Source organism: Muscardinus avellanarius, assembly GCF_963383645.1.
Source record: "Muscardinus avellanarius genome assembly, chromosome: 9".
NCBI classification, from domain to species: domain Eukaryota; kingdom Metazoa; phylum Chordata; class Mammalia; order Rodentia; family Gliridae; genus Muscardinus; species Muscardinus avellanarius.
Window position 1 is genome coordinate 99,840,013 of NC_137795.1, and position 17,100 is coordinate 99,857,112.

Consider the following 17,100-nt stretch of genomic DNA (forward strand, 5'->3'; position numbering starts at 1 on the left):
AATTTAAAAAAAAAAATGTAAGGTACTGGGGATTGAACTCCCAACTAGAGTCCCAGCCCTATATTTTATTCATTTTGAAACAGTGTCTCACTAAGTTGCAGAGGGCTTCACTAAATAGCTGAGGCTGGCCTTGAAACTGCAATCTCTTGTCTCAACCTCCCAAATTCTGGGATTATAAGCGTGCACCACCATGCTTGGCTTTTAATTTTTTATTTTTAAACAGGTCTCACTAAGTTGCTAAGACTGGGCTCAAACCTGATAATCCTCCAGTCTCAGCCTCCCAAGTACGGATTCTGAAGAAAATATCAGCATTACTATTCAGATTCTTCCCAAGACTTACCCTAACAGAATAGATTCCCACTTCCCACTCCTGACTTAGCAAAGAAGTACTACACTGGTAACTCTAAGAGGCTAGGTAGAGGCACAACTACTGCAGTAACTATCTAAGATCCTAAGTTTTTTTCCCCCCATTGATAACAAAAGATTTTCCTAACCTCAGGGCACTTTAGGGGGAAAAAAAAAAAGGGCAGAATTTAAAGTCTAATAACTCAAACCTCCTTCCAAGCCATGGAATAAACATGTAGTAAAAACATGCCATGGGTGTTTTATAAAACAAAAGCAAAAATAGTAGCAGGTAGATTAAATAAAAAATAGTATAAAAATCTTTTACTGTTTCTTGGACAAAGATACAGACCAAACAGTATTTGTAATATTCACTCACATTTCAGTCACTATACTGCACAACTCAATTTCCTATTTACATGAAATACAATGACTGGTCAACAGTTTGCTTAAAAATGTCTTTCTTAATCCTGTATCTTGTGCACTGTTTCATTTAAAAGGGATTGAAGGAATTGCAAGAATATTTGTGAAAACATCATTTTGACAGCAAAAGCTGTATTAACTGCAAAAATGTCTGGAACACAAGAAAAGATTCCTGGTCTGGGGAAGGCAGTAATCTCACAAGGAAGGGCAATAATGGCACTGAACTACAGCTGCACGTCAGAACCATCTGTGGAGCCTTTAACCCTACCAAGCCACACTACCTTTCAGCTCAGTGATGAAACTCAAAAACCAGTGGCAGAGCTGGGCCTGGTGGTGCACGCTTGTAATCCCAGCATCTGGGAGGCTGAGACAGGAGGATCACGGTTCGTGGACAGCATCAGCTATTTAGTGAGGCCCTTTGCAACTCAGTGAGACCCTGTTTTAAAATTTAAAAAGACTAAAAAAATAGGGCTGGGGGTGTAGCTCGGAGGTACAATGCCCCTCGGTTCCATCCCTAGTACTGCAAACAAAACAACCAGGGGCAGGGGGCACAAATGTTACTAGTCTTTAAAGCTCCCCCGATGGATTTTTTAAATTATCATTATTTTTTTTTGTGGTACTGGGGATGGAACCCAGGGTTATTGTACCTCTGAGCCACACCCCCAGCCCTATTTTTTTAGATTTTTTTTTTTTTTAAACAGGGTCTCACTGAGTTGCCAAGGGCTTCGCCAAGTAGCTGGGGCTGTCCATGAACCTCGATCCTCTGGTGTCCAGTCTCTGCCTCCTGAATGCTGGGATTATGAGCATGCATCACCACCCCCAGCCTCCCCAGGAGATTTGAATGTGCAACCAAAACTGAGAAACACCCGTGGAAGATCTGTGGAGATCCTAAATGGAGTCAAAGGATGGAGCTGAATGGTAAGGCTGTACCTACTTGTTTTTGTCTTGTCTTGGTTGCTTTCTTCCCCACTTGGTGCTGAGGTTCAAATCCAGGGGAATTTTACCTCCAAGGTACACCCCCAGTCCTATTTACTTTTTTAAATTTGGAAACAGGGTTTTGCTAAGTTGCTGAGAGCCTCACTATGTTGCTGAGGCTGGCTGCAAACCTGAGATCTTCCTGTTTCAGCCTCCCAAAGCATTGGGATTACAGGCATATACCATCATGCCCAGCAACAGTTGCTTTTAGTAATAGGGTACAAAATAAGCCAGTACAACTGTGATAAGATGAACAAACCAATTTCAGCACTTAAAGTCTGTTTTCTGCTATCCTCTTAGGACACACCACCATCTTTGCTTCTGTTTTGTTCCTTAATGCACCTGAGGTGCCTGAGATCCAGATTATAATGATTAGCTAGCCTCTTATAATTCTTTTCTTTGGAGGTACTGGGGATGGAACCTAGGGACATTCTACCTCTGACCTGCACCCCAAGTCCCATCTTATTTATAATTCTTTTTTCTTGTGTGTGTGGTACTGGGGATGGAACCCAGGGCATTCTACCTCCGATATACACCCCCAGCCCTATTTTTTAATTCTTCATTTTGAAACAAGTTATCAAAATGCCCAGCTTGTAATTCTTAATTAGAATAAACAAGTAATTTTTAAAAGCCTAGGTAAACCAGGTGTGGTGGCACACGCTTGCAATCCCAGTACTTGGGAGTCTGAGACAGGAGGATGGCTGGTTCAAAGCCACCCTCAGCAGCATAAGTGAGGCTCTCAGAAACCTCTTAGAAACCTAGTGAGAACCTATTTAAAAAAAAAAAAAAAAGAAAAGAAAAAGAAAAATTGGGCTGGGGGCGTTGCTTGGAGGTACAATGCCTCTATGTTCAATCCCCAGTACCAGAAAAAAAAAAAAAAAGCCTAGATAATTACTGAAATTTTCAATTATTAAATTTTAGAAAGGGCCTTTGAAATTGACAATTCCAACCCAATATGCCAGAGGGAAAGACTTAGAAAAGGTTAAGGAACCTTCAGGTAATGTCCAGAGTACTAGAATACGGATCTCCTAGCCCAAAGTGCAGCGTCTTCTCTTTCACCGATCACTTGCCCTACATCCATGTCTTGTCATAAGAGATCTTAGTTCAGTGTAACCCTAGGCTTATCTTGATGAACTCAGAATCCTACCCTGGGATTCTCTTGCTGGGGACTGCTACATACAGTTCAGGGAATTTAGGCAAATACAATTTGGAAAGCACTTGCAGCTTTTCTGCTTCCAGAAAGATGTCCTTTTTTTTTTTTTTTGGTGGTACTAGAGATTGAATAAAAAATAGTTTACCACTGAACTGTATTCTCAGCCTTTTTTTTTTTTTACTTTGAAACAAGGTCTCACTAAGTTTCCATGGCTGGTCTCAGACTGGCGATCCCCCGGGCTCAGCTTTCCAAGTACTGGGATTATGGAGTGTATTACCATGTCTGGGCTGTCCCAAACTTTTCATGTAGATTAAATTATTAAAGCTTAAAATTATACTAAGATTTTTTTGATACTTGTATTTGGCTTAGAGCTAAAGTTTTTAAACTTTATGGACTTGTTTTCATTCTTAAAAATTACTGAAGACCCTGAAGAGCTTTTGATTATATATACTATATCTGTGGCTATTTATCACATTAACACTTAACTAATGCCGGGCGTGGTGGCGCACGCTTGTAATCCCTGCGCTTGGGAGGCTGAGACAGGAGGATCACACAGGTTCGAAGTCAGCCTCAGTTACTTAGTGAGGCTTTCAGCAACCTAGTGAGACCCTGTTTCCAAATAAAATATAAAAAAGGTCTGGAAGTATAGCCCGGAGGTAGAAAGCCTCTGGGTTCCACCCCAGTACCACAAAAAAACAAAAACAAAAACAAAAAAAACCACACTTAACTAAGAAACTATTAGCCGGGTGTGGTGGCCACACTTGTCATCCCAGTAGGCTGACACAGTAGGAGTGCGGGTTTGTGACCAGCCTCAGCAACTTGTGAGGCCCTCTGCAACTTAGCTAGACCCTGTTGCAAAATAAAGAACAGAATAGGGCTAGGAGTGTAGCTTGAAGGTAGAATGCTCCTGGCTCCTGGGTTCCATCCCCAGTAGCGTGTGTGTGTGTGTGTGTGTGTGTGTGTGTGTGTGTGTGTGTGTGTGCGCGCGCGTGCATGCGTGCGCGTGCGCACACACACACTGCTAAAATACTGGGCAATTAATTTAAATATTAAAATAATAACCATTAGACGTTCACATAGAATATCCCTATTTTTACATGTTTATTGGTGTATTATATATCACAGCAAAAAACTATATTTACAAAACAAAATTTAGTGAGAATAGTGTATCATGATTCTCTTTAATGTCTGGTTTACCAGAAGCCCAGGTGGACTCTTATTTGCCCCTGCGTGCAACCTGTAGCAGTATGCTGACTGCATTAGAGGATATGAAGAAGAAAATCTGTTTTCACAATGGATGGATGACCCAGTGGACTTCTGGGACCCTTTTGAGAATTTCTGCTTTATAGGATGATTTCTATAATGAATTTTTCTTTGCTTTTTTGGTATTGTGCATTGAACCCAGGGCATTCTACCTCTGAGTTACACTCCTAGCCCGTAATTTTTATTTTATTCTTTTTGCAGTACTGGGGGTGGAATCCAGGGAGACTGTACCTCCGACCTACACCTCCAGTCCTTTATTTATTTATTTATTTATTTATTTATTTATTTATTTATTCTTTCTTTCTTTATTTTGGTACTAGGGGTGGAACCCAGGGGCTTTTCTACCTCTGGGCTACACTCCCAGACTTATTTTATACTTTATTTAGAAATAAGGTCTCACTAAGTTGCTGAGAGCCTCACTAAGTAGCTGAGGCTGGCTTCGAACCTGTGTGATCCTCTTGTCTCAGCCTCCCAAGCACTGGGATTACAAGTGTGTGCCATGACGCCTGGCTAATTTTTATTTTATTTTGAAACAGGGTCTGTCTGGCTAAGTTGCTGAGACTGGCTTTGAACCTGGGATCCTCCTGTCTCAGCCTTTCTAGTGGTGTGATTACAGGTGTGTGCCACCATGCCCAGCCTATAACTCACTTTTTATTTTTTGGGGGACTGGGGATGGAACTCAGGGGCGTTCTACCTCCAAGTTATAGCTCCAGCCCTACTTTTATGCTTTATTTTGAAACAGGTCACACTGAGTTGCAAAGGGCCTCACTAAATAACTGAGGCTGTCCGAGAACAGGGATCTTCGTGTCTCAGTCTCCCAAATGCTGGGATTGCAAGTGTGTTGCATCATGCCCAGCTTATAATTGACATTTACTTATCATGCATGCATGCATGCATTCATTTATTCATTCATTGCGGTACTGGGGACAAAACCGAGGGGCATTCTGCCTCTGAGTTACAACCCTTGCTCTATTTTTAATTCTTTAGTTTTTTGTTTGTTTTTGCAGGTCTGGGGATGGAACCCAGGGACGTTCGACCTCCAAGCTTCGCCCCCTGCCCTATTTTTTATTATTTATTTTGAAACAGGGTTTCACTAAGTTGTGAGGGCCTAAACGGTTGAGGCTGTCCGTGAACCACAATCCTCCAGTCTCAGCCTCCTGAATGCTGGAATTACAAGTGTGTACCACCATGCCTGGCTTTATTCTTTAGTTTGAGACAGGGTCTCACTGAGTTGCAAAGGGCCTCACTAAGTAGCTGAGTCTGTCCTTGAACCATGATCATCTGATCTCAGCCTCCTGAATGCTGGGATTACAAGCGTGTGCCACCACGCTGGACTTTTTATTGTCTTTATTTTGAAACAGGGTCTCACTGAGTTGCAAAGGGCCTCACAAAGTAGCTGAACTCTGATCCTCGTATCTCAGCCTCCCAAATGCTGGGATTAGAAGCATGCGCCACCACGTCCAGCTATAACTGACTTTTAAACAGCTTCTTGCAGTAACTGCACAGAAGTTTTAGTTCCCTTCTTTTAGAACTTCTCTTTTTACCCTCAAAGCAGAAATAGGAATATAGAAACAGAAAAAAAGAGCCATGCAAGGCAGTGCAAGGCTGATAAGGTTAAAATTTTCCTTTTTTTCCCTTGCCTTTTCTGTTCCAGCTGCCCCATAATTATAAGGTTCTTTCTAGTGTGTTTCAAGAAAGTAACTTTCCAAGTCAGGCTTAAATAAGTCTGTGAAAAAGCTTCTTTGTTAAAAAGTAGTGGTTCTCTTAGCAAAACCATAATAATGGCTGCAGCTCAAGCATGCCTTAAATTGCAAATCTTTTCTTTTTAAAACAGAGTACAAAGAACATTTGAATACACAGTATTTTTAAAAAGACAGTTCTTAATAAATTTAAAGTTGTTTATACTATATATTTTGTTTGAAATATATTGAAGCTGGCTTTGTAATATTACTTTTAAAGAAAAAAGTTAAAACCATTTACATAAAAATAAGAACACTGATTTTTTTGTGTGAATATTGATGATTATGAAAATACTATACATGAAACCTTCACAGTGACTCAGCAGCATTTCAGGGTCCAAAAATTCAATTCACGGAGAAACAGCCTCAATTCTTACCATCCACAAAATGGATCCAGACAACTGTTCAAACTGATGGGACCCACTCCATCGAGATTTCACTGTGGCGAGGCCAAAATCACCTATTTTTACCGTGAGGTCTTCATGAAGAAATATGTCTGAGGTGTAGTAAGTAAAGGAAAACAACAGATCTCTTTTTCCTGTCAGAGGAAGCATTATGCAGGTTTGAATAAAAGATCTAGTTTCTATAATCTATAATATAGATAATACTTAATTTCTAAAGGTTAATAAATAAATTTTAAACAGTAATTAGTTCTATTTAGCCTATATGACCTGCCTTTATGATTTTTCGGGGGCTTGCAATACACAAGGATGAGGCGAGATGCCTTCTTAAGCCTCCAGAAGGCCCCCCAATTTTTCCTTTCGATTTGGTCATGTAGCCCAGATATTCTTTAGCAGTGCTGAGGAAGCTAAAAAGGCTCTTTCTGGAATAAACATCCTAGCAGACAGGATCTAGTCTGGATTTAGGGAAGAAGAAGAAAAATTATTTTTCTCCCCTCATCTCTCTGTTACATAATTTAGAGCCTTCAGTTACATCTTAACTACTACTAAGCAAGGTCAGAGGGCGGAAAAAATTAGTGGATAGCTACAAAACTCATCTGTTTTATAGTAGAGATAGAATTTGAGCAAGCAATTTAAAAAGTGCTATTCTTATGAAGACTACTTTTTTGTGTGTGTGGTACTGGGGTGGAACCCAGGAGATTTCCTACCTCAGGGCTAGACTCCCAGACCTATTTTATACTTTATTTGGAAACAGGGTCTCACCAAGTTGCTGACAGCCTCACTCAGTAGCTGAGGCTGGCTTCGAACCCGTGCGATCCTCCTGTCTCAGCCTCCCAGGTGCTGGGATTACAAGCGTGCGCCACCGCGCCCGGCCTTATTAAGACTTCTGATTCTGTTGTAGTGCTCATTCAGAAACCAAAAGCAGGATGTTATATTTTACTCTAGTATACTTTTATGCAAACTGATTTATTTTCTTTACAGTATAATGAACTTAGCACCAAAACTGTTTTTACATCATGTGAAGACAAAATGCAGAAGAAAAAGTCAGGAGGTTTTCATACTTCGTAGACAAATCTCAGAAGGATACTATTACTCTTGAGGTCTCTGTGGATGATTGACTTGGCGTGTAAGTAACTGAAAAACAAAACATCATTTTATAGCCTGAGTAGGGCTAAAGGACTCTGGCCTCAAAATCTACAGAACATACTTAGGGGTATAAAAACTTATTTAGAATCATAATACAACTGAAATCTGTACACTGTGATAACCTCTTTATTTATAACATCAAAATTGACTATGAATTTAGGATTATAGAAACATATCACTACTATGTACAGCTGAAATTCTGTTTTATAGTAAGACTTCACTTTATCTTCTACTAGTTACAAAAAAACATTGTTCACTCTGTCAAGCTAATTTATCCATGTTCTGTACATGCCCCTCCACATTTGATCCCACCTCTGTGTTCAATGCTGCCCCTACGTCCATCTCAAATCAACTTTCATTCTATTTCCCACCTATTCACACTCATTCTTTGAGATGGAACACAAATTCTAGCCCCCGAGTGAAGCTTTCAACTTTAATCTGCGAACGAGTGCATTTGTCAGCTCTGATTACAGGCATGCCAGTGGGCGTGTGGTTACGCTGCAGCTTCAATTTGCCTTTCTCTAATGTCTATTCAGGCTAAACAGCCAGGCCTGGTGGTGCATGCTAGTAATCCTCGTGCGTGGAGGCTGAGACAGGAGGATCGCACAGGTCTGAAGCCAGCCTCAGCTACTTAGTCAGGCCCTTTGCAACTCAGTGAGAACCTGTTTCCAAATAAAAGTATAAAATAGGTCTGGGAGTATAGTTCAGAGGTAGAAAAGCCTCTGGCTTCCACCCCCAGTACCACACACACACACAAAGATATTCATGCTAAACATATTTATATATGTATATTGTCATTCATATATCCTTTTTTTGGTGGTACTGGAGATTAACCCAGGGGCATTCTACCTTCCAAGCTACGCTCCCAGCCCTATATTATTTATTTTTGAAACAGGGTCTCAACTTAGGTTGCCGAAGGTCTTGCTAAATTGCTGAAGTTGGCCTCAAACTTTCAATCCTCCTGTTTTAGCTTTCCTAGTACTGGGATTACACACATGTAGCACCACATCTGGATTCTTTGTCCACCCCCCACCCCAATAATTGGGTAGTACTATTACTGAGTTGTAAGATTTTTTTTTTTTTTTTTTGCAGTACTGGGTATTGAACCCAGGGGCATTCTACCTCTGAGGTACAATCTCAGACCTGTTTTTTCTTAACCCTATTTTTTTTCCCCCGGTCTGGGGATGGAACCCGGGAGCATTTGACCTCTGAGCTATACCCCCTGCCCTAGTTTTTTTATTCTTTAAATTGAAACTGGGTCTCACTAAGTTGCAGAGGGCCTCACTAAGTAGCTGAGGCTGTCCGCAAACCGCGATCCTCTGGTCTCAGGCTCCTGAATGCTGGGATTACAAGCGTGCGCCACCACGCCTGGCTCATTAACCCTATTTTTTTAGCCCTATTTTTCTTTATTTGAAACAAGGTCTCACTAAGTTGCGGAGGACCTCACTAAGTAGCTGAGGCTGGCCATGAACCTGTGATCCTTTTGTCTCAGCCAAGTACTGGGATTACAAGCATGTACTACCACACCCGTCTTTGTAATAGTTTTTAATAGGCTTTGAAGTCTTTTATCATATAATATATTTTATAGATATTTTCTCCAAGTCTGTGTCTTGGCTTTTCAATTTCTTAATAGTTTCCTGTGTGTGTGTGTGGGGGGGGTACTGGGGACAGAACTCAGGGGGCTTCTACTATGGAGCTATACCCCAGCCATTTTTTTTTTTTTTTTGGTGGTACTGAGGGTGAAACCCAGAGGCTTTCCACCTCTGGGCTATACTCAGACCTTTTTTATATTTTATTTGGAAACAGGGTCTCACTAAGTTGCTGAGAGCCTCACTAAGTAGCTGAGGCTGGCTTCCAACCTGTGCAATCCTCCTGTCTCAGCCTCCCAAGCGCGGGGATTACAAGCGTGCGCCACCACGCCCGGCTCTACCCCAGCCATATTTTATTCTTTATTTTGAAACAGGGTCTCACTAAATTGCAAAGGGCCTGACTAAGTAGCTGAGGCTGGCCAAGAACCCAGATCCTCCTGTTCAGCCTCCCAAGTACTGAAATTACAAGTGTGTGCCACTACCCCTGGCTTCTTAATAGTCAGTCAGTCTCTCTCTCTGTCTCTCTCTCTGTCTCTCTCTTTTTTGCGGGTCTGGGGCTGGAACCCAGAGGCATTTGACTTCCGAGCTATACCCCCTGCCCAATTTTTTATTCTTTATTTTGAAACAAGGGCTCACTAAATTGCAGAAAGCCTCACTAAGCAGCTAAGACTGTCCGCAAACCGCGATCCTCTGGTCTCAGCCTCCCGAATGCTGTGATTATAAGCATGCGCCACCATGCCTGCCTTTTAATAGTCTCTTGAGAAAAAGTAATTTCAAATTTTGATGAAGCTGTTTACTCCTTTTTTTCTCCTATGGTCTTGCTTTTTGTGTCCTAAGAAATATCTGCCTATCTTTATAGACTACAAGGATTTTTTCCTGTTTCTTATGTAAGTTTTGAATTTTTACATTTTTGTCTTACATACTGATCTATTTCAAGTAAATTTTATGTCGTGTGTCAGGTAAAGCTTAATGGCTTACTATTTTTTCTATGTGGATATATTGTTGTTCTAGCAATATTTACTGAAAAGACTGTCACTATGAGTTGCCATGGAACCTTGGCCAAAAAATATATAAAATTACAGACACATGGATTTATTTCTAAGCTTCCTATTGTGTTTCACTGATTTTGATGTCTATCCTCATGTTAATATCACACTCTTGGTTACTTTGACTTTACAGTAAAATTTGAGTTCTCACAATAGATGTCCTTTAGTGCTGTTCTATGTACTGTGGTACACATTACTTTACTCACTGCTAAAGCAAGGGATAATTTGTGTATGAAACTACTAGAGTTCATAATCTCTTGACTTCTAGTATTCAAAGTTCATCTTTTATTGTAGTTTTGGGGACAGATGCTCTGTTTTTCAGGAGATGGTCAGTGCCTGTCTGCCCGTCTTCCAGCATTCCATCTAGTTTGTCTCCATTTCTCCCCTTTGACTTTCAAATGTCTTCATTTGGATGTTAAATTATATTAGTTTCTGGTAAGCCAAGCTTGATTTGAAATCTTTTCTTTTTCCTGGTACTGAGGATGGAACCCAGGGGCATTCTACCTGAGTGACATCCCCAGCCCTCTATTTTTTATTTTGAAACAGGGTCTCACTGAGTTGCAAAGGGCCTAAGTCTCAGCCTCCCAAATGCGGGATTACAAGTGTGTGCCACCATGCCCAGCACTTGAGTTGGAGTCTTGATCACAAGGAAGGAGTTTTTTTCCCCTGCAGTATTGGGGATTAAATCTAGGGTACTCTAATACTAGGCTATATCTCTAGTCCATTTTTATTTATTTATTGTGATAGTAGGGATTGAACCCAGGGGCATTTTACCGCTGAGTTACACTCCCAGCCTGATTTTATTTCTAATTTGGAAACAGGGCCTCACTAAGTTGTGGAGGGCCTCACTAAGTTGCTGAGGCTGGCTTCGAACCTGCACTCTTCCTGTGTCAGCCTCCCAAGTACGGGGATTACAAGTGTGCACCACCATACTTAGCTCTAGCCCCCCCCACACACTTTTTTTTGAGATGGGTTGCTAAGTTGCAAAGCATGGCCTTGAACATACAGATGCTCCTGCCTTAGCCTCCTAGTAGCTAGGAATACAGGCATGAAACACGGTGCCCAGCTGAGAAAGGATGTTTTAAAACTGCACTGTAGAACTGAGTGTCTCTGCTGTATCATACCACAGGATGAACGACTCTACTGGCACATGCCATTTCTTGCTGCCCATCACGACACGCAGTAAAAGGCAGCTTCTGGGGCACAAGTGAGCTGCAGTGGTGAAGAAGTCATGGGGCGCTGGGCCCTGCTGGGATGTGACTGGGACTGCACTGAGTCTAGAGATCAGTTTGGGAAGAATCACCATCGTAAACACTGAGTCTTCTAATACATAAATATAATACTTCTATGTCTTTTCTGTCTCCTAGTAGGGACCTGCATTAGAGAGGACACTAATGCCCCTTTAAAATAATCTCACTACAGCTACTAAGTAGAACACTTGCCTGAGAAGAATAAATGTATATAAACATGGAATGTTACAGTATTTATAAGAGCAAAACCATGCTATTCTCTTTTTAAAGTTCATTTTTTTTTTTTTTTTTTTTTTTTTGGTGGTACTGGGGTTCCTGGAAGCCCTTCTACATCCGGGCTACACTCCCAGACCTATTTTATATTTTTATTTGGAAACAGGGTCTCTTAAGCCAGCACGGCTGGCTTCGAACCTGCGCGATCCTCCTGTCTCTGCCTCCCAAGCGTGGGGATTACAAGCGTGCGCCACCACGCCCGGCTTTAAAGTTCATTTCAATATTCACAAGCCAAAACAAAATCAGAGGCATATTTGTTTATTTACAAAAGCAAGGTAGCTCAATGGAGAAAGTCTTTTCAACAAATCTTGCTGGCTGGAACAACTGGATATTCATATAAAAACACACACACACAAAAATGCCCCTCAACTGACAGCTCATAACAGACATAAAAATCTATTTAAAGTAGAGCAAAGACTTAAAACCCAGAACAAAAACAACATAACTCTTACAAGAAAATGGAGAATTGCCACCACCCTTTTGTACATATTTAGCATTAAAAAAATTTCAGAGTATTTTTATATCATTCAGTTTCATAACCTTCACATGTTTCTTTGTGAGGCAGGCAAAAAGGCAGGAATTCTAATTATGCAGATGAAAAAACAAAGAGCCCAGAGAACTTCAGAGACATGACCAGAGAGGTGGAAAGAACATGGGTTTTGACACCACAGATGTGGGTTTGAATTCCAGCTATATCATTAATAGTCATATAACCTTGGGTATACTTTAAGTCTCTCTAAGCTTTGGACTCCTTACCTGTAAAGTGAAAATGATAATGTGTATCTTGATGAGTTGTTTTTCTTACTTACTTAACACATTTAATCAAAGTCCACTATGTGCTAAGCAACAACTGTTCTCAAGTTTTGGAGATAAAGAAGAAAATCCCAGCCTGGCATGGTAGTGCACACCTGTAATCCCAGTATACGGGAGGCCCAGACTGGAGGATTGAAGGTTCAAAGCCAGCCACAGCAATTTAGCATGACTGTTTCCCAATAAAAAAAATAAAAGGGAATGTAGGTGTAACTCAGAGGCAGAATGCCCTTGGGTTCAATCCCTAGCACCAGAAAAAAAGTAAAAAGGGGAAAAAAGAAACATTTCATAAAGGATGTGATTAACTGTATCTTATGTTTCTGATAGACAAAATGAGGACTGAGAATTTAACTACTGGATCTAGTGGACAGAAGCCATCAATAAATATCTTATTAAAAATATTTCATAGAGCCGGGCATGGTGGCGCATGCTTGTCATCCCAGCGCTTGGGAGGCTGAGACAGGAGGATTGCACAGGTTTGAAGCCAGCCTCAGGTACTTAGTGAGGCTCTCAGCAACTTAGGGAGACCCTGTTTCCAAATAAAATATAAAATAGGTCTGGGAGTATAGCCCGGAGGTAGAAAGCCCCTGGGTTCCACTCCCAGTACCGCAAAAAAAAAAAAAAAAAAAAAAAAAAAAAAAAATCATAGAGTAGAAAGGCCAAAAACTTGACTGGAGTAGGATCCAAGGAAAAGGGAAAGAAAGAGAAATTAGAATATCAACAACTCTTATATTAAGGAAAAAAGAAAGTCAGGTGTGGTGGCTCATGCTTGTAATCCCAGTACTTAGGAGGCTGAGACAGGAGGATCACAGGTTTGCAGACAGCCTCAGCTACTTAATGAGGCCCTCTGCAACTTAGTGAGACCCTGTTTCTAAAAAATAGGGCTGGGGATGCAGTTCAGAGGTAGAATGCCTCTGGGTTCAATCCCTGGTACCACAAAAACAAACAAACAAACAAATGGCAAAAAGAAGAATGAAGAAATGGTTGAGGAGGAAAGCTGGGATTACAAGAGGATCCTCCCACAATTTACTTATTAAGAAAATTTTAGGCATATAGAAAAATTGAGCCGGGCGTGGTGGTACACGCTTGTAATCCTGGTGCTTGGGAGGCTGAGACAGGAGGATCATACAGGTCTGAAGCCAGCTGAGGTTGGCTTAAGAGACCCTGTTTCCAAGTAAAATATAAAATAGGTCTGGGAGTGTAGCCCGGAGGTAGGAGGCCCCTGGGTTCCATCCCCAGTACCACACACACAAAACAACAACAACAACAAAAAAACAACAACACTATAAACACCCAGTACATCATCTCATCTTCTACCTAGTTTAATAACTGCCAACATTCTATTCTTTTCCATTTTTTGGTGGTACTGGGGTTCCTGGAAACCCTTCTACCTCCGGGCTACACTCCCAGACACCTATTTTTTATATTTTTATTTGGAAACAGGGTCTCTTAAGCCAATGAGGCTGGCTTCAAACCTGCGCGATCCTCCTGTCTCTGCCTCCCAAGCGCGGGGATTACAAGTTTGTGCCACCATACCCGGCTATCAACATTCTTTTAAGAGTACATTATAGCCGGGCGTGGTGGCACACTTGTAATCCCCGCACTTGGGAGACGGAGACAGGAGGATCGCGCAGGTTTGAAGCCAGCCTCACTGGCTTAAGAGACCCTGTTTCCAAATAAAAATATAAAAAATAGGTCTGGGAGTGTAGCCCGGAGGTAGAAGGGTTTCCAGGAACCCCAGTACCCCCCACCCCCCACACACAGAGTACATTATAAGGAGGATAAATGAAAATGAGAAAAATCCGGCAGAAAAGAAAAATAGTTGATGATGAGCAAGATAGAAAGTTTATTAAACTAAAAGTCTGTAAGAGAGAAGAAGGGGGCTAGAACACAATGGAGGGGTTGGCTTTTACTCTTAGTGATAAAGAGCTCAATATGAATGCAGGTAGGCGGGCAGTGTTGTGACAAGTGCTTTTAATTTTCCCAATGAAATGGCCAGCAAGGTTATAAGCTCTTGGGAGAAAGGGCTTAGGAAGTTTGAGGATAGAGAAGGTTCTATAGTTTCCAGAAGAGAAGAGTGAATAAACCAGGGAACTGAAAGTAGGGTTCTGCACAACACTGGGGATACACTATGGTTGCTGAAAAGTATGTTTCCAACTGAGTAAGATGGAAAACCAACATGGTGTAAAGGTTAAGAGTCTGCACTTACTTTGCAGCCAAAATGCCTGGGGAAAGTTATGTGACCTTTTTATAGCCTGGTTTCTGCATCAGTAAAATGGGGAAAATAACTGCATCTACCTCAAAGGGTTGTTGAAAAGCAAATGAGATAGTGCTTATAAAGTAAACAGAATAATGTCTGGCACAAATAAGTGCACATAATTGCCAAACACACAAACAAATACATCACTGTATGTAAAAAAAACACAGAAAATAGTTGGTATTAAAAAGGAGAAAGAAAGTCAGGCATGGTGGTGCACACTTGTAATCCCAGCATTTGGGAGGCTAAGACAGGAGGATCACGGTTCACGGACAACCTCAGTTACTACTTAGTGAGGCCCTTTGCAACTCAGTGAGACCCTGTTTCAAAAAAATAAAATAAAATAAAATAGGGCTGGGGTGTAGCTCGGAAGTAGAAGACCCCTGGATTCCATCCCTAGTACTCCCCCCACAACACACAAAGGAGAAAGATGGTAAATTAATAGTATGGAGAACAGCCGGGTGTGGTGGTGCACGCTTGTAATCCCCGCGCTTGGGAGGCAGAGACAGGAGGATTGCGCAGGTTCGAAGCCAGCTGTGCTGGCGTAAGAGACCCTGTTTCAAAAATATAAAATAGGTCTGGGAGTGTAGCCCGGAGGAAGGAGGGCTTCCAGGAACCCCAGTACCACCAAAAAAAAAAAAAAAAAAAAAAAAAAAATAGTATGGAGAACAGCCGGGATCAGAGCATAACATTCATTAACTAGTAAAGATGCTTAAAACAAGAGTCTGTGGCTGGGCATGGTGGTGCACACTAATAATCCCAGTACTTGGGAGGCTGAAACAGGAGGATCGCAGCCTCAGCTACTTCGTGAGGCCCTTCACAACTTACTGATGCCCCTCGGTTCAAATTCTAGTAAACACACACACACACACACACACACACACACACACACACACACACACTCTGAATAAAGAGGTAAACCCAGTATGATTCTATATTTCATAAAACAATTGTGTAGTATTAAAATGCACAATTATAAAAAGATACAAAAGACACATAATACACAAAGTATTTTAAGGGCATCTCGCTTTCACTTTTTCCTTTTGGCACTGGGAAATGAACCCAGGGGCATTCTACCTTTAAGCTATATCTGCAGCCCTTTTTACTTTCTATTATGAAACAGGGTCTTGCTAAATATAAGGCGATCCTCTTGTCTCAGCCTCCCAAGTACTGGGATTACACGCAGGCATGCACCACCATGCCTGGCTTGCTTTCTAGATTCTTTTTTTTTTTTTTTTTTGTGGTACTGTGGGTGGAACCCAGGGGTTTTTCTACCTCCATGTTATATTCACAGACCTATTTTTTAAAATATACTCTATTTGGAAACAGGGTCTTACTAAGCTGCTGAGAGCCTAAGTAGCTGAGGCTGGCTTCGAACCTGTGCGATCCTCCTGTCTCAGCCTCCCAAGTGCTAGGATTACAAGTGTGCACCACCATTCCTGGCTTTGCTTTCCAGCTTTTAAAATGTTGTTACTACTATCTTCTTACTGTCTGTTATCCCTAGCTTTATAAGTTTATATATTTAAAAAAATTCCTTTTAGTTTGAGAGCAAAAACCCGTCATCTTAACCTAAAAACCTTACAAAGCCTGGTGTGTGTGTGTGTGTGTGTGTGTGTGTGTGTGTGTGTTGTGTGTGTGCGTGCTAATTACTAGGTATTGAACCACCGATAGGCATTCTATCCCCAAGGTATACCCCCAGCCCTATTTTTTATTTTTATTTTGAAACAGGGTCTCTCTAGGTTGATGAGGGTTCTCACTACTTGCTGAATCTGTTATCCAGCCTGTGATCTTCCTGTCTCAGCATCCGAAAATACTGGAATAACAGGTGTGAGCCAACACTGCAGGCTCCACAAAGCTACTTTAATAACAGGATTCTCAATCTGCCAAAGTCTTCAGAAACTAAAGATGTGTTGGTGGTACATTTAACCAGAGGCATATTATCATAAAAAGAAACACAAAGGGAAAAGAAACTGGATCTTCTTTGGTTAATATTAAGCTGGTAATAAAAGTAAACTATGCTAGAGGGTTTAAAACTTATATTAGTACTTTTTAGGCTACTAAAATCTAGGATTGCTAGATGTGGTGGCATGCGCTTGTAATCCCAGCATCTGGGAGGCTGAGACAGGAAGATCACAGGTTCAAAGCAGCTTCAGCAACTTAGGCCCTCTGCAATTTAGTAACAACCTGTTTCAAAATAAAAGAATGAAGTAGGGCTGAGGATGTAGCTTGGAGGTAGAATGCCCCTGGGTTCTACCCCCAGTACCACAAACACAAAAAAATCTCTAAGCCAGGCATGGTGGTGCACACTTGTAATCCCAGCATTTGGGAGGCTGAGACCATAAGACTGCGGTTTGTGGACAGCCTCGGCTATTCAGTGAGGTCCTCTGCAACTCAGTGAGACCCTGTTTCAAAATTAAAAAAATACAAAATAGG

At 41.3% G+C, this 17,100-nt stretch overlaps 1 protein-coding gene across 3 annotated transcripts in view; it reads right to left on the reverse strand.

Annotated features, from left to right (window-relative positions):
* The window catches only part of BRAF (B-Raf proto-oncogene, serine/threonine kinase), a gene marked incomplete at both ends in the record, with an annotated part of 150,674 nt that overhangs the window by 17,255 nt on the left and 116,319 nt on the right, over positions 1-17,100 (reverse strand). For all 3 annotated transcript variants that reach the window (XM_080701364.1, XM_080701363.1, XM_080701362.1), the window contains 2 exons: positions 6,273-6,391; positions 7,384-7,430. In XM_080701364.1, coding sequence (XP_080557490.1) covers positions 6,273-6,391; positions 7,384-7,430 — 166 coding nt within the window. The remainder of the gene's footprint in view (positions 1-6,272; positions 6,392-7,383; positions 7,431-17,100) is intronic.